This window comes from Ranitomeya variabilis, chromosome 2 (genome assembly GCF_051348905.1).
Source record: "Ranitomeya variabilis isolate aRanVar5 chromosome 2, aRanVar5.hap1, whole genome shotgun sequence".
NCBI classification, from domain to species: domain Eukaryota; kingdom Metazoa; phylum Chordata; class Amphibia; order Anura; family Dendrobatidae; genus Ranitomeya; species Ranitomeya variabilis.
The window spans coordinates 243,238,104-243,255,717 of record NC_135233.1 but is presented as its reverse complement, the minus strand read 5'-3'; the positions used below and the strand labels follow the sequence as shown (position 1 = coordinate 243,255,717).

General features: G+C 44.5%; 2 protein-coding genes across 9 annotated transcripts in view; one reads left to right on the top strand and one right to left on the bottom strand.

Moving 5' to 3' along the window:
• SARDH (sarcosine dehydrogenase) overlaps window positions 1–17,287 on the bottom strand; it is a 63,969-nt gene extending 46,682 nt beyond the window's left edge. Inside the window, exons 1-6 of one of the 8 annotated variants that reach the window (XM_077284324.1) lie at window positions 17,094–17,287; window positions 8,649–8,961; window positions 7,717–7,895; window positions 5,840–6,019; window positions 5,316–5,439; window positions 218–318 (exon numbers count right to left, since the gene is read on the bottom strand). In XM_077284324.1, coding sequence (XP_077140439.1) covers window positions 218–318; window positions 5,316–5,439; window positions 5,840–6,019; window positions 7,717–7,895; window positions 8,649–8,961 — 897 coding nt within the window. In that variant the 5' untranslated portion in view covers window positions 17,094–17,287. Of the gene's footprint in view, window positions 1–217; window positions 319–5,315; window positions 5,440–5,839; window positions 6,020–7,716; window positions 7,896–8,648; window positions 8,962–9,047; window positions 9,174–9,322; window positions 9,392–9,469; window positions 9,605–11,745; window positions 11,884–17,093 lie in introns of those variants that run through there. The other 7 variants (XM_077284320.1, XM_077284318.1, XM_077284322.1 and 4 more) reach the window with 7 other exon arrangements.
• On the top strand, window positions 1,532–3,446 carry LOC143808929 (uncharacterized; the record flags this gene model as incomplete). Its single annotated transcript, XM_077292105.1, has 3 exons — window positions 1,532–1,631; window positions 2,337–2,711; window positions 2,919–3,446. Coding segments are annotated over 3 exons (879 nt in total), but the record flags the coding sequence as incomplete, so codon positions are not given.
• Window positions 17,288–17,614: the final 327 nt, after the last annotated feature.

Here is a 17,614-nt window from a genome sequence, read left to right as displayed (position 1 = left end):
GTAATGCATACTGTGACGCCTGATGAAAGTCAAGCCCAGAGCATTGTGGGGATGACAGATGGGTGCAGACTGTGCACTTCACACTATGGGATTGTGACCTAATTAGAAATGCACCAATATCTTAACATAATTGTGGTGACATGTTGGAGAATGGTGACATAATGACAGCAGATATACAAAACAAGGACAAGATGTAAAATACTACTAGTAACGGGACCTGGATTCCCTCGATCCGCTCAGTGACCACGTAGGCATGGTGCATCGCTACCAGAGGAACGTTCACCCCAGCCATTTGTCCAAGAGTCTTAGCCCAAACACCTACAGGAGATAACAGCAAAAAATAATAGTGTATTAGGAAAAAAAGGGAAAAAAAGAAGAAAGAGACAAGGAAAGAGAGAAAGAGGCAAGGAAAGAGAGAGGGAGAGACACGGAAAGAGAGAGAGAGACAAGGAAAGAGAGAGAGACAAGGAAAGAGAGAGAGACAAGGAAAGCGAGAGGGAGAGACACGGAAAGAGAGAGGGAGAGACAAGGAAAGAGAGAGAGACAAGGAAAAAGAGAGAGACACAAAGAAAGAAAGAGAGACAAAGAAAGTGTCAGGACTCTGAACATTTTGATTACCTTTTGTGCATTACTGCCCTTTTCCAAGATGGCGTCTTTGGTCTCATGTGCACTGTGTCTTCCTGCTATATAACTCCACCCCAGCCTTTAGTCTGTGCTAGAGTATTCTGCCTTGCATCCAGCTCCTGATGACTCCCTGGCTTTGCATCTGCACCTGCACCTGCTCCTGTGAACCTGTGTGGAGATCCTGCTACTCAGCTCTGAGTTTCTGCTGCATACATCGGTTTCCAGTAATCCTCCATCTGGCTGCTTGTGTTTGTTTCCATCTGCATTTGCTGGACATGTAAGCTGTTGCTGCTCTGCTTAAACCTGAGACTTTTACCCAGGCCTCCCTGGTTGTGCTAAAATATTATTTGAACTGCCTTATAAGCATAACTTTCTGTGTTTGGACTACCAAGGACTTATTCGTGTCAAGTATCCTCAAGAATAATTGTGCTTCATAGACTTTCTGTGTGATTGCATTTTCCTCTGAAGTTTCCTATAGACTGCTAAGCTGCATTTAATATTTACACCAAGTGTTGTGGACTTGAGTTTCTCTCTGCACCTGTTTGAATCACCGTGTGATAATATAGACTTTACCCCATAAAACTGTGTCCTGTAGTTGTCTTGTTCCATGCAAAGAGGCTCCTGAGTTATCCCTTATAATCATTACAGACAGAGACAAGGAAAGAGAAAGACAAGGAAAGAGAGAAGGAAAGAAGGAGACGGAGAGACAAGGAAAGCGAGAGAGACAAGGAAAGCGAGAGAGACAAGGAAAGCGAGAGAGACAAGGAAAGCGAGAGAGACAAGGAAAGCGAGAGAGAAAAGGAAAGAGAAGGAAAGAGGGAGACAGAGAGACAAGAAAAGAGAGAGAGACAAGGAAAGCGAGAGAGACAAGGAAAGAGAGAAACAAGGAAAGAGAGAGAAGGAAAGAAAGAGAAGCAAAGAGAGAGAAGCAAAGAGAGAGAATCAGAGAGACAGAAGGAAAGATAGAGAGAGAGAGAAGGAAAGAGACAAGGAAAGAAGAAAAGAGAGCGAAGGAAAGAGAGCGAAGGAAAGAGAGCCAAGGAAAGAGAGCCAAGGAAAGAGAGCCAAGGAAAGAGAGCCAAGGAAAGAGAGCCAAGGAAAGAGAGACAAGGAAAGAGAGACAAAGAAAGATAGAGAGAGAAGGAAAGATAGAGAGAAGGAACGAGAGAGAAGGAAAGAGAGACAAGGAAAGAGAGACAAGGAAAGAGAAGAAAAGAGAGAGCGAAGGAAAGAGAGAGACAAGAAAAGAGAGAGACAAGGAAAGAGAGAGGGTGAAGGAAAGAGAGGAAGAAGGAAAGAGAGGGAAAGGAAAGAGGGATAAGGAAAACGAAGGAAAGAGAAAAGGAAAGAGAAAGACAAGGAAAGAGAGCGAAGGAAAGAGAGAGCGAAGGAAAGAGAGAGCGAAGGAAAGAGAGAGCGAAGGAAAGAGAGAGCGAAGGAAAGAGAGAGCGAAGGAAAGAGAGAGCGAAGGAAAGAGAGAGCGAAGGAAAGAGAGAGCAAAGGAAAGAGAGAGCGAAGGAAAGGGAGAGCGAAGGAAAGGGAGAGCGAAGGAAAGAGAGACACGGAAAGCGAGGGAGAGACAAGGAAAGAGAGACAAGGAAAAAGAAAGACAAAGGAAGAAAGAGACAAAGGAAGAAAGAGATGAAGAAAGAGAGACAAAGAAAGAGAGAGACAAGGAAAGAGGGAGAGACAAGGAAAGCGAGAGAGACAAGGAAAGAGAGACAAGGAAAGAGAGAGACAAGGAAAGAGAGAGACAAGGAAAGAGAGAGGGAAAGAGATAAAGCGAAGGAAAGAGAGAGACAAGGAAAGAGAGAGAGACAAGGAAAGAGAGAGAGACAAGGAAAGAGAGAGAGACAAGGAAAGAGAGAGACAAGGAAAGAGAGAGACAAGGAAAGAGAGAGACAAGGAAAGAGAGAGACAAGGAAAGAGACAAGGAGAGAGAGCGAAGGAAAGAGAGCGAAGGAAAGAGAGGGATAAGGAAAATGAGAGAGAAGGAAAGAGAAACGGAAAGAGAAGCAAAGAGAGAGAAGGAAAGAGAGGGAAAGAGAGAAGGAAAGATAGAGAGAGAGAGAAGGAACGAGAGAGAAGGAAATAGAGAGACAAGGAAAGAGAAGGAAAAAGAAAAAGAGCGAAGGAAATAGAGAGCGAAGAAAAGAGGGTGAAGGAAAGAGAGAGGAAGAAATAAAGAGAGGGATAAGGAAAAAGAGAGAGAAGGAAGGAGAAAAGGAAAGAGAAAGAAAAAGAGAGAAGGAAAGAGAATAAAGGAAAGAGAGAGAGGGAAAGAAAGAGAGAAGGAAAGAGAGAGAGAAGGAAAGAGACAAGGAAAGAGAAGGAAAGAGAAAGAGCGAAGGAAACAGAGCGAAAGAGAGCGAAGGAGAGAGCGAAGGAAAGAAAGGGTGAAGGAAAGAGAGAGGAAGAAAGAAAGGGAGGGATAAGGAGAAGGAAAGAAAAGGAAAGAGAGAAAGAAAGAGAGAGAAGGAAGGAGAGAAGGAACGAGAGAGAAGTAAAGAGAGAAGGAAAGACAGAGAGAAGGAACGAGAGAGAAGGAACGAGAGAGAAGGAACGAGAGAGAAGGAACGAGAGAGAAGGAACGAGAGAGAAGGAACGAGAGAGAAGGAACGAGAGAGAAGGAACGAGAGAGAAGGAACGAGAGAGAAGGAACGAGAGAGAAGGAACGAGAGAGAAGGAAAGAGAATGAAAGAGAGAGAACACGAAAGATAGAACGAAAGAGAAAGAAGAAAAGAGAGAAGTACATAGATAGATACAAAGATAGATATGAAACTAATAGACAGACGGCCCATGTGAACAGAGGCAATGCTTCAGCTCAGTACAGCAGAGCCTTTGTCGAGCGTCCTGTTAAAAAATAATTAGATACAAAGATAGATCACTACTAGGGATGAGCGGACACGTGGAAGTTTGGCTTCAGTCGAACTTGAGAAAAAAAGTTCGGTTAAGGTACCAGAACTTGACCCCGGACCCAAACCCCACATAAGTCAATGGGGACCTGAACTTTGGTGCTGTAAAATGGCTATAAAATGGTCGTAGTAAGGGCTAGAGGGCTGCACGATGAAGCAAAATGGTGATAAGAGCTGGACAATTGCCCTGTGAGCGAAGGTGGATAGGAAAATAACTTAAAATAATATAGAATAAAAATAATAATATAGAATAAAAATAATAATATAGAATAAAAATAATAATATAGAACAAAAATAATAATAATCTTGAACCAGGAGGCGGAGTTCCAAGTGGAGCAGTGCCTTGCGTGTATATTTTAATGTACTTGTTAATAAATAAATGAAAAAAATGACGTGACGTCCCCCGTATTTTTATAACCAGCAAAGGGAAAACAGATAGCTGTGATCTAGACTTATTATGCTGGCTCTCACAAGGGCAGCACGAGTGACATCACCGCTCATCAGTCCAGCACTCACGCTGCCATTGTAAGAATAGGCCGCTGTGAATGGAGGTAACCTTACTACGGTCACCTCAGTTCACAGCAGCTGAGCCTCACAGATTACACCAAGAGTCAGTGATGAGTGGTCATATAGGAGCGCTTAGGAAGCAGCCCAGGAGTGGACAGGATGTCGAGTCTCCACCGCAGCTCCAGCCGGGAACCTCCAATGGAGGATGGGAGCAATGAGACAATGAAAACCGGCCTTAGGAGGGCAGGAAAGAGACACAGATGAGAGATGGGGTTAAACCACAACGCGTTTCGAAGGAGGATCCGTCTTCATCAGGTCTCTCGTCTGTGTCTCTTTCCTGCGCTCCTAAGACCGGTTTTCATTGTCTCATCACAGATTACACTGTCAGACCCGGCAGTGGCTGCTGCACCAGCATATGGAGCTGCATTTTCTGAATGGGGCTCCGTAGACTGGATGAAGAAGACTGGGATCGTCGCGGACCTCCATTTGGATTGCGGCAGATGCCTGTGGATTATTTTATATATATATATATATACATATATATAAACTGTTAAAAGAGGGAACTCGTAGGGGAGTGATTTTTACAAATAAAGGACTTTTCTTTGTGTGTGTGTTTATTTCTTTTGACTATGGGGCTAGTAATGGGGGTGTATGACAAATGCCTCTCCATTGCTAACCCCTGGGCTTAATGTCAGCAGATGTTACACAGCTGACATCAACCCCAAAACCATTAGCCCGATTGCCACTGCACCAGGGCAATTGGGAAGAGCCAAAGCTAAGCGCCAGAATTGACGCATCTAATGGATGCGCCATTTCTGAGGTGGCTGAGGGCTGGTCTTATTAATCTGGGAAGAGGCCAATATCCATGGCCCTTCCCAACCTATTAAAATCAGAGCTATCTGCTTTGATTATCTGGTTATAAAAAGGGACCCCCAAGTCATTTTTTTAATAACCAGCAAAGAAAAAGCAGACAGTTGCAGGCTGATATTGATAATTTGGGAAGGTGCAGTGATATTGGCCCCTTACCTGCCTAATAAGCAGCATAATAAGACCAGCTCACAGCTGTCTGCTTCCCCTTGGCTGGTTATAAAAATAAGGGGAACTGCACGTCTGGGTCACGTGCTGCGCCGGCCAATCACAGCCATGTCAATACTTGCCTAATTGCTACATAACAATAAAGATACAGAGATACATGGATAGATAAAAAGATAAATATGAGATAGATATAATATAGATAGATAGCTTCATCGCAGTAGGCATATTTGTTACCAGCACAGTTCACCACACAGGGGGTCTGCACGGTGCCATATTCCGTTTCCACAGCCACAACCCTCTTGACCCCAAAGTCATCAGTCTTTACTTGGATGCCAGTGACAGGACAGTTCTCTATGACCTGTGTGGGACAAGAAGCGATGCATCAGTCCCTCGGCCATTTATCATGCTCCTCCACATTCAGAGACAGACCAACGATTAGGCAAAGTGAAGAAACCCATTGGTACAAAAAGATATAGTATATACAATGTATGAAGGAACAAGCCCGTCAGCCTCCAATGCCGTCGCAGTTATTGTTGCTAGCCCACCTTCCCCCATTACACTCAGAGGGATATGGGAAGCTGAGATGAGTGACTTTATTTGCGGCCTCACAGAAGGTATTACGGAGGGAAGTCACCTACAGTTTTCTTTCAGTGTCTAATATTATAAAGGCGCTGATAAATCATAGGAGGCGCTACAGTGTGAGGACCCTATCAAACAGCCCCTCATATCTCAGCATCCTCACCCATCACTCCTGTTACCTGAGCTCCCCTGGCAGTAGAAGCCCTTGCTAAGGTTGTACAAGTGCCAGCAGGGTCCATGGTTCCATCCTTAGGGACGTAGAGGGTGCCGTACAGATCGTCAACGTTCATGAGCGGATATAAATCCTTGGTTTCAGCCGGGGACAGTACGTACGATTCCACACCATAAACCTTTCCCAACTATTGAGATAAAAAGGCAAAAATCATCATCAATGGAGCGAGTGTATCAGGCTACATCTGGTATTACAGCTCAGCCTCAAAATGAATGATGCCAAGCTGCAATACCCAACACAGCCCATAATAAATTGGCTTACGTAAAGATTACAGCTGGCTGAAAAGGGAGATTTAGTGGGTCCAGTTAGTATCCAATGCATTTTAAAATACTATTAGTTAAAAGGAATGTCCACTTTAACATGCTTCAGTTATAAAAGCTGAACACAAATTGTCCTGCTGCTGAGAACCGAAGCAATCAGATGAACCCAGAAAGAAGGGTTTAATTTCCCTGCAGCACCCCCACAGGGCAAAGAAAGCATTACACAGTGGGTTTTTTTGCAGGCCAATTATGATCCAACTCACAGATGAAAATTGACTTGTCATGTTAAAGGGTCATTGAAAAAAAACAAATAGACAGCAAGCAGATCGAATCTGTGCGTCCTTCATGTGCTTTCCAATTTTACTGCCAAATGGGTAGAAACTTAGCAGCTCTTTTTTATATAGAAGAAAACTGAATGCCACATGGATAGAAAAAATAAACAGAGACCCAACTAAAAATTGGGTAAAAATCATTGATTAAAAAATTGATCCATTTGTCTCAATATGCAAATAAATGATGTGTGAATGAGGCCTGAGAGATTCGTTGTGACTGCTAAATGCTGAAATTATCTAGCTGCCAACAGTTCCGAATTTTCTGAGACTCTTCCTCTTTTTACAGATACAATCTCTGCCATTTCTGGGCTCTCCCATACTAAAAAGGGTCAGGGTTTCTGTAAACCATGCCCAAAAATGGATGACCAGCTTGAAGCTCTTCATGGGTGGACTTATGCTGCTCATGGGCGGGACTTAAATGTCCCTATTCTGCTAACAGCAATGTACGATCAGTTCTCTTACAGGCTGTTTGAAAATGAGTTTTCTAACCCAGATGACTCTTTTACATGATCAGTGACGGGAAGATGGTATTATTTAATGGAATTGTAGAAAATAAATTAATAACACCCTCGTTAGTATTAACACTCTGATGTTACTAAGAAGCAATTAGCAAGCACATTAAACCAGTGATCACAGCTCTGCCGGTTTGTGAAGTCAGCGTGAAAACCATTAGCGGAGATACTAAATCCGCATGCTACAGAGGAAAAACAATTCTGTTTGGAAATATTCCCATCACAGTTTGGCTGCAATTTTTAGAAGAAAAAAAAGAGGATGTTGAAAACCGATGTGAAAGTGTAACAAAAAGGAAGGGAAGGGTGTGCGCAGTCACCCGTCACCTCTGTTACCACTCATCCTGATGGAAAACAACGATGATTGGCAGAAAGAAAATCACTATGAGGTGCACAGATTTCAGTCCCACCCAGACCTCATAGGAAGACATTAGGATAATAAATGTGGGGCCCTTCACAGATTTTGGTGGGTTCCTTGCTCTTATTACAACCCACCAATCAGGACATAAAAGAAAGTTATGTGGGGTCTGACCTCTAAGACCCTTAACCAACACCTAGGGGCACCAAGTCCTGGTTTTGGCCAAAGAACAGGACAAGGATGCACGGTCATCCCCACAAGGGTGAATTGGACCATAGCTGGATAACCACCATGGAGCTCACAGCTTCCAGTTATCAGGTTGAGGCTTACACTTGTACATACACTTGGGGTTACACCGCTCTTACAGACATGAGTCTTTTATATTCATCCAGACGCTGCTTGTTGGAGGCGATGAAGAGACCTCCATTCTCTATCCATCCAGTGTGCAGACCCGTCTCCTGCTCCAGGTCCTGGCTGACGACATTACGGGTGTGGGCCAACAGTTCCACCTCCACATCACTGGGCCGCAGCTGCCACAGAAGCCCTGGAAGGGGAGAGAAGTGTCATGTCATTCATTATAAGGTTTCCTACAGTATCTATAGGCCTCCTGCTAATGCCCACATCTCAGAGCCATACAGTGCACCGGTAGAGGTCATAGGGCAGTTAGGGAACTGGAGACCCAAGGGCACTTAATACAAAATCTCCAACAAGGACCCAACAAATGTGGATCTTTAATAGAATGGGTCTTCACATATTGGCCAAAGTGACATTTTTGCCTCCCCACATAGGATTCAGGTCTTGGGGGCAATGCATCCTCTGCACACACTATAGTTAGACCTTGGCCCATGGGTCCATCCTGCACCTTCACATTTTATATAGAAGTTTTTATTTTCTTTGCATCTAGGAGGAGATACCACCATAATACACTGCTGTACACCAGGGGTGTCAAACTGCATTCCTCGAGGGCCTCAAACCATGCGTGTTTTCAAGATTTCCTTCTCATTGCACAAGGTGCTGGAATCATTCTGTGCAGGTGATTAAATGATCACCTGTGCAATACAAGGAAATCCTGAAAACATGACCTGTTTGCAGCCCTTGAGGAATGCAGTTTGACACCCCTGCTGTACACTGTACCATATGGCGGTGCTCAGAGTGTATATGTCTCCGTTGGACGAGGCCACAGCGTCTTTGTGCTGCCCTATAGGCATCATGTCTATACAGGAGAGAAAAAGTCCAACACAAATCCACCTACCGATTACTCTCCAAACCTGAGATCTTGCAATTTTGCCCTTTTTACCTGCCGTATGCCATGTTGTCCCAGAAGTAAGACGGTCTCTTTCCAGCAGCACGACATTATTCATGCCCATCTTTGCTAAGTGGTAAGTGGTTTGGCATCCCAAACTGCCCCCACCGATCACCACCACGTCTGCAGATTCAGGCAACGGCTTGGTTGGACCATTGGTAGCAGAACCTTCCTCTTTTAGCGTCGTGACATACGGTACGCTTTTCTCTGTCGTGTGACCAGTGGCAGTGCTGAGACCACGGTAGCCATATCTGTAGCCAGCCCTGGTGACCAAGTGGACCGTTCTGCTTAGGTATCTCATGATCATCTGGAACAAACGGACAAGTCAGTCAGCGACTCAACGAGCCAACATGTATTATATAGAATAAGATAAATAACATGTATGTATTATACAGAGCCCTAGACTGCGTCATCCTGATAGAAGTCCTTGTAGGACACCTCATCAGCGCTGAGCATTGGAGTAGTAGCACGGGCGAGACATGGAAGTCGCCCGCCTTCCTGGAAGCGTAACATCTGCCCCGGGCACAGTCACATGACCCTGGCACATTCCATCTGCTCGTCTTCCATAATGACAACCAATCTGCTCCTAAATCGTCAAGTATCGGTTTAACCCTTTACTGATTTGCCCAAGTTGGACTTCGCTAATCTACAGCTGCAAAAAATAATACTTGGCCCCCGAAGCTCTGCTTCTTCGGACTAACTGCAGTGTATAAGAGCAAGCCCAGCAAAATATCTACAGGACGTCAGTGCAAGAATTTCAGAAAGGACATAACGATTCAAAGTCCAATATTTGCCCAGTACGTCCTCCCGTTTACCGTATACAGCTTCACTGATCCTCGTCACTATGTCCACATGTGCTCAGAGTTTGGAAGGAGGTGTGTGAGGGGTGTGCCTGGACACGTCCCCCTCCATTCCCTTCCCCCGAAGGAGTTTGCTCTGAAATACACAACAAAATCTGATCTATTTACTGCATTTTTTATGCGTTTTCCTTTTTGGTACGGATTTGATAGGTCGAGCTTAATGTGGGTTTGTTTTGTGCAGAAACGTCATAATTGCGCACTTAAAAAAACACAATTATGATCTTTTGCAAGCTGTTTTTCAGACCTTAAGGATTTAAGGGAATAAAAAAAACAAACAAAACAAACCCACAAATTCTGCAGCGTCTTTAAAAGCAAAATGGCCATGAGAAATTAAGGCGGCTAAACAGCAAAAAAAAAAAGAGTAAAAAATGCACATTTTAATGAGGAATAAAAACTACATTTTATGGCAATTTGAGCAAAATTGCTGCATGTGAACAGGGCCTTAAATGCAGAGGAGGAAAAAGAAGCTTAACTCTACCGTAAGAACATGACCTAAAGGAGACTTAACTTTCCCTATAAGTAACTTGATGGCAGCTCCTGCCCAAAAGGAGATTAAGAGGCGGCATTAGGTTGAGCAGTGGCCCCTTTTCTTATGAGTTATCTTACAGTGCCCAGATAATGCCGTAAGATCTCAAAATAATTGTGCCACAATGTTCCCGTCATTTATCCTACGGTCAGTGGTTCAGTCGGGGCTTATGTCCGAAGCACTGGAGGATAAGGGTATGCGCACACGTTGCGGATTCTGCTGCTGATTTTTCCGCAGCGGATTTGGAAAATCCGCAGTGCAAAACCACTGTGGTTTTCACTGCGGATTTTATCGCGGTTTCTTCTGCGGATTCCTCTGCGGTTTTACAACTGCAGTTTCCTATTGGTGCAGGTGTAAAACCGCTGCGGAATCCGCACAAAGAATTGACATGCTGCGGAAAATAATCCGCTGCGTTTCCGCGTGGATTTTTCCGCAGCATGTGCACAGCGGTTTTTTTTTCCCATATATTTACATGGTACTGTAAACTTTGGGAAAACTGCTGTGGATCCGCAGCAAAATCCGCAGCGTGTGCACATACCCTAAGGCTCTGACGTATAAGCTGGCAGCGGCCATTGACTATAATGATACAGACATAGTCACTGTGTGCTATGTCGGCCATCATTTTGGTGCTTATTCTGCCAAAATTGATGTCCAACAGCGCGCACAGTGACTCCATCTTCATCATGAAAGCCCCTGTCGGTGCAAGCAGCCGAATCCAATTACTACAGGCCTTCAGACTCAAGCTCCGATGGAGCCACTGACGTGAGGGCCAGAAGCAAAAAAAAAAAGCAAAAGCAGCCTGAGCTGCACAAATAATGCCATAAAGTGTGGAAATACACTGTGCCTTAAACTGCGCTAATAACAGTCCTATAAAGTAGGCAAATAACCCAATCAAGAAATAGAACTGCGCTCACATGAAGGGGAGACTCAGGGTGCAAATCTGTGACCCCACCTTGAGTAGTGATCCTTGTTGTGCCCTTTGTGACTGTACTGGACCCAAACCCACCCATAGGGCAAGCTGTGTAGCCCCCCACCATGTTCTAAACTTCCCCCTCCAGTCCCCGTGCTGCCCTGTATTACGTGGCTTCGTGACCCCTGCCCTCAGAGCCTACACTAAGGCCACGTGCACATCACGGGTATCAGACACTGGTGTACCCCAATCATTTTTTTCTAGCAAAAGCCAATTCAGAAAAAAAAATGTTTATTGGACGTCCTTTGCGCTTTTTTTTTTTAATTAAATCCATATATATCATAGTGGCAAATTCCAAACAGAAGCCGCCAGAAGAATGGACCGGCCATGGTGAGGAAACCATAGGGCACCAAGCATGCTCCATACTGATCGTCTAGGTGGCCCCAAAATCTGCAGCTACTGATTACGCCATACGGGCAGGAGCAGGCGGACATATCATTAGTGCAACCTCTGCAGCCGCACAGGGGCCCTAGAGGTAAAGCGGGGCCCGCTTCAACATTCAAAGCAGCTAAAAGTGAGCATTATGATGAGTTATTAGGCTGCAAAGGGCCCAAAACTTGTTCTTCTTCTACTGACTGTGTCCGCCAGTGGGCAGGGGACAGTCGTACGTGCTGCACTAGAAATGTACTTTATTTCTTAACTTTCCCAGCGCGAGGTGACGTTCCCAGGGACACACAGCTAGCCCATTCCCAATCTGCGGATATATCCCATGTCCTCAGCCCAGGGTTCACGTACCATCTGAGTCGACAGCAGCTGAGCTAAAAGAGAATTTGGATGTGACTATTATTGGTCTACGTGGGCTTCCTATACAACGCCTTCCGGCAAAAGGGTTAAACTGGGCCTCCTCGCTGTACCCTCCCCATGCAGAGTCAACAAGAGCCTGCACTGCAGAGAAAGCATGGCAGCCGCCTGTGCACCGAGACACATGGCAAGAGATCTGCTCACGGATGGGGCATGGCTGCGCTATCTGCTCCGGTTACATTCACACGTGTAGTATTAGGGTATGTCTCCACGTTCAGGATTGCATCAGGATTTGGTCAGGATTTTCCATCAGTATTTGTAGCCAAAACCAGGAGTGGAACAATCAGAGGAAAAGTATAATAGAAACATATGCACCACTTCTGCATTTATCACCCACTCCTGGTTTTGGCTACAAATACTGATGGAAAATCCTGACCAAATCCTGATGCAATCCTGAACATGGAGACATACCCTTATTGAGCCAGAAATGGATCCAGCAGGAAGAAGAGGTAGTGGCAGCGTTCCTCCCTCCTCTGTCCTGACCTAATTACTGCTCACAGCTGAGGGTTTGTCATAGTTGTATCCAGTCTGGACAACCCTATGTTCTTGTGGCTTTTTTTAATGCAAATTTCCAGCTGCGTTTTACAGTACCAGCAAAGTCTATGAGATTTCAGAAAACTCATGCACACACTGTTTTTTTTCCTGACTTTTGTTGAAGAGCTTGGTTTTTGCAAAATGCAGCATGTCTCTTCTTTCGGCATTTTTCACCCATGATGATGCACAAGAGACAAATATACCCTGACAAAAACGCTGCAAACCCTGCTTTTTGTAAGCAGCTTAAACACAGTGTGTGTATGTAGCCTAAGGGACTATGCACATGTGACTATGCGACGTATTTGCTGCAGAAATTTCTACACTGTTTCTGCATCTCTTGGCAGAAAAAAAAAGCTGCATAAAATAGGCATGGCTTTTGCTGTGTTTTTTTTATGCATTTTTTTTTTTTTACACGTTTTTTTGTTTCTCAATTTTCCCCGCTCATTAAGGTTATGTGCATACGTTCAGGATTTCTTGCAGAAATTTCCTGACAAAAAAGGACATTTCTGCCAGAAATCCGCATGCGTTTTTTTCGCGCATTTTTTCCCGACTCTTTCCCAATGCATTAGATAGCAGGAAAAACGCGAAAAATCCACAAAATTAATGAACATGCTGCTTTTTTTTTACCGCAATGCGTTTTTTTTTAGAAAAAAACGCATCATGTGCACAAAAATTGCAAAATGCATTCTAAATGATAGGATGCATATGTATGTGGTTTTTTTTGCATTTTTATAGCAAAAAAATGCGAAAAATACTGAACGTGTGCACATACCCTAATATGGGTGAAATCTACAGCAAAAATGCTGAAAAAATGACATGCTGCGGATTTACATCTGCACCAAATGTGCAAATCAAAAATAAGCAACTGTGCATGAGACATCAGGGTTCGCAAACCCTTCAAGTTTTGTGACAAATCTGCAACATGTGCACAGGCCCTAAGAGACTACAATAGGACACACTTCACTAATACATTGTAACTGGCAAGACAGAGATTTGTGCAGCTGTTTACAGATGATACAATTGTAGCAAATTCTCAGCTGTGAAAATAAAAGGTGCACTCCCAACTTAAACTAGTTGCTTGGAGCCTCCTCCCATCCACATTGAGAGGCGCAGAGCGAGGCACACAGGTCTGCCAGGGTGCGTGTGTGATTGGCAGCTGTGTGATCAGTGCCGCTCACCTCCAGATACACAAGTGTGAGCAGCACAGGAGAGTCGCTTCAAGGGAACGGGCACACTAACTTTTTGGAGCAGAAACACTCAAAAATGCAAAACTTCTGAAAATCTAGGAGTTTTGTTAGAGACTCATTGCCGGACCTGGGAATGGTAGGTAAAGCACAGGATTTTTTTTTTACTTTTAGGCTATGTGCATACGTTGCGGATTTTGCTGCGGATCTGCAGCAGCTTTCCATGTGTTTACAGTACAATGTAAACCTATGGAAAACGCAATCTGCAGTGCCCATGCTGCGGAAAAAAAACGCGTGGAAACGCTGCGGGTCACATTCTGCAGCATGTCAATTCTTTGTGCGGATTCCGCAGCAGTTTACACCTGCTCCATAATAGGAATCCGCAGGTGTAAAACTGCAGGTGGATTCCGCACAAAAACCCGCTGTAAATCCGCAGGTAAAGCATAGTGCCTTTTACCTGTGGATTTCTGAAATCCGCTGCGGAAAAATCCGCAGAGCTCAAAACTACGTGTGCACATACTCATAAACCAACTGCTGGGGAGGAGTTTGAATCCTGAAAAATCATTAGCATAATCAACCTGATTCTCTCGGAGGAGTGACTCTTGGGTGATGGGACGCCGGCCTAATAGTGTATATCAGGCAGTCGGGCTGTAACACGGACCACAAAGTACCATCAGGTCAATGCACCTATAGGCGGAATTCACACCTTCCCCCCCCCCGCATCCATTTTTACCATCACTGTGTCATTATATGCAAAAGAAGAAAACCATTTCCCAAGGTTCTCCCAGGCAAACAGTGAAATACAGACCGCACATAGATGGCACTGAAGATTGGGTGGGCTTCCTCCAGATACTTGGGTGTTACCAATGATGGGTCAGTCGGCCCTTGTATATCGGGAGAGGTCAAGCCGTGCTGTGCACAGAGATGTTACTAATGGTGGTCTGCTTTACGACTCCATAAATCAGCCCAATACTTCTTCACCAGATCTTCCTTCCCGGGAGTAAATAAAACTTCTCGGATAAATGTCATTTTTGCAATATTTGGCGCCGATGTCCTGCAGGTGTGAGGAGCCGGGACGATGAGCTCATGGCTTGACATTAACAATGCAGATGTTGGCTCTGGCCATCGGCTGTCATCCTCCCAGGTAGACGGCTCCGAGGACTGGACCAGAGCCATCTAGACAACAATAACTGCGGAGATGCGATCCAGCTTGGAAGCGGCCTCCTGCGTTTGGCTGGATGTGGGGTCTGGGATTTATTGTGCTATTTACATTAATTTATTTGGGGAGGGATGGATGGTGTTTCATTGCCAAATGTGACGTCTGAGGGTCTGGAGAGGATCAAATGAGGATTTTGGGGTCTGTCTGGGGCTGACTACACACGTGCTCATTATATTATGGATACAGGAGAGTGAAGACACAGTGGAGGAACATGGATACATCCTGGCCAAAACAATTTTACAAAATCTATGCAACAAAAGATGACTGCTTTTTGGGGAATTTCACATTGACTTGTAACTCTGGTCCATAAGATTCAAGAAAATGAATATTTGCATTTTCTGACGGGAGTCCCTTGGGTTTGCTAGAGGTTGAGAAGTCCAGGATACAAGCCAAGGATCGTTAGGACTCAAAATACCCCAACACATCAGGCTCTCGCCTACCACGGAAACCTTCAAAAGGAACCTGAAGACTCACCTCTTCCGACAAGCCTACAGCCTGCAGTGATCCTCAACCTACTGAACCACCGCACAACCAGCTCTACCCTCTCCTAGTGTATCCTCACCCATCCCCTGCAGACTGTGAGCCCTCGCGGGCAGGGTCCTCCCTCCTGTACTTGTGTGCCTTGTATTGCTCATGTTTATTGTACTTGTCTATATTTGCCCCGTTCACATGTAAAGCGCCATGGAATAAATGGCGCTATAAAAATGTATAATAATTCTTAATATATTGGCAAGGTCAAGGGTACATACACTTTAGTGGAGCCTCCATGAGGTCCACAAAGAAGGGGCTCCAGCTCAGGTGGCTCCTACCCGATCTGGTAGAAGGTTTACACAGTAAAATATTGATATTTGCAGATGATACAAAACTATGTAAAGCAGTCATTACAAGAGAAGATAGTATTCTGCTACAGATGGATCTGGGTAAGTTGGAAACTTGGGCCGAGAGGTGGCAGATGCGGTTTAACAAATAAATGTAAGGTTATACACATGGGAAGAAGGAATCAATACCACCATTACACACTGAACGGGAAACCACTGGGTAAATCTGACATGGAGAAGGACTTGGGGATCCTAGTTATTGATAAACTTACCTGGAGCAGCCAGTGCCAGTCAGCAGCTGCCAAGGGAAATAGGATCATGGGGTGCATTAAAAGAGGTCTGGATACACATGATGAGAGCATTATACTGCCTCTGTACAAATCCCTGGTTAGACATGGAGTACAATTATCTCTCTGAGGATCTGTTTATACCAAAGAAGGTGACGGTCACAAGGGGGCATTCTCTGCATCTGGAGGAGAGAAGGTTTTTCCACCAACATAGAAGAGGATTCTTTACTGTTAGGGCAGTGAGAATCTGGAATTCCTTGCCTGAGGAGGTGGTGATGGCAAACTCAGTCGAGGGGTTCAAGAGAGGCCTAGATGTCTTCCTGGAGCGTATCTTACAGTTATTAGGTTCTTTAGAAGGACCTAGATCTGGGGATTTATTCTGACGGAATATAGGCTGAACTGGATGGAAAAATGTCTTTTTTCGGCCTTGCTAACTATGTTACTATGATGTGAACCAGCCTGACTCCTTTTCAAACTACCACATCATAGCATGGAACTGACCATTCAGGGTGTGGAAAGCGCAGGATATGAGCTGTGATAGGGTCATAATGAACTGGCACCCTATAACTGATGATTACTACTCCACAAGTTACTTGGATCACAACCCTACTATGCACTGTACATGACTGCAAGTTATCATTCTCAATGGGGTTCACATACTTCTTGAGACATTACGCTAAAGTCAAAATTTGTTAAAGGCTATGAACACCTTTGACATAGAAAAATATATATTTGTACACATTAATGTTTGCTTTTAGTTAATAATATTGCACCATGTTTGAGCAGTCAATCTTCATATCCATTGTGCAACCTACTCTTACTGTCAGTTTTTTTTTCTCTTGGGGAAGTATCTCTCCCAGTTATACAGACTGAATGTGAGGTCTGTGTGTATCCATGGGACTGCCATCTTCAAATGCTTCTATCCTGAACTTATCTACAACTTTATTTCCTGCCCTCCCAGAGACTGTAGATACTTTCCTCTCTGTCTACACTGTGGAAATCAGTGTACAATTCCCCTCATTGCTGATAAATCTAACACCGAGAGCAGAGAGAACCAGAAGCAGGAGATCTGTCAGATTTGTATGTTTTTTGTGCACATCCAAAGGGCTTAAAGACGCTCTGCAGCAGCAAAATCGTCAATAATGTTTAAGATGATTTATAAAGTTTATTAACTATACATTTGGGAAGCAAATTAATAATAATAATACATTTTCAGACCCCTGGAAAAATCACAACTAACCTTAATGTTTTACTGCAGCGCCAAATGGGGCATCTCCACATGAAGTTCTGCAGAGCGCCGCGTACTCGGGTGTCTTCTCCCCTTCCACATACCGTGGATTGGTGTCATGGAACATCGCAGCGGAGTGGATGTATCCGAGCGTATCGCCGTATCCAAGCGTATCGCCACATCCGACGCGTCCAATGGACTTTACACCTCTGCAGAACTATTGCGGCCACTTTGATTTTTACACACAAACCCCTCTAGAATAAACATTAACCTACAACAGACCTGAGAACGCAGATTGGAGCTCCAGGAAAGTGCAGGGACCAAAGCTGCACTCGCAGAAAAAAAAAAAAAGAGAATGTGACAGATTTTCAGTTTCAGGAAATTCTGCAGCAATCTGTCACGTGTGAATAAGCCCTTAGGTGTCTGCAGGACCTGCATGGCACTATGTGGTCACAAGATAGCACTTTGGGTGCACAGTCTGACACGATGTAGGCACACTATGGCACCATGAGGGCAGGATTTCCTCCATGTGG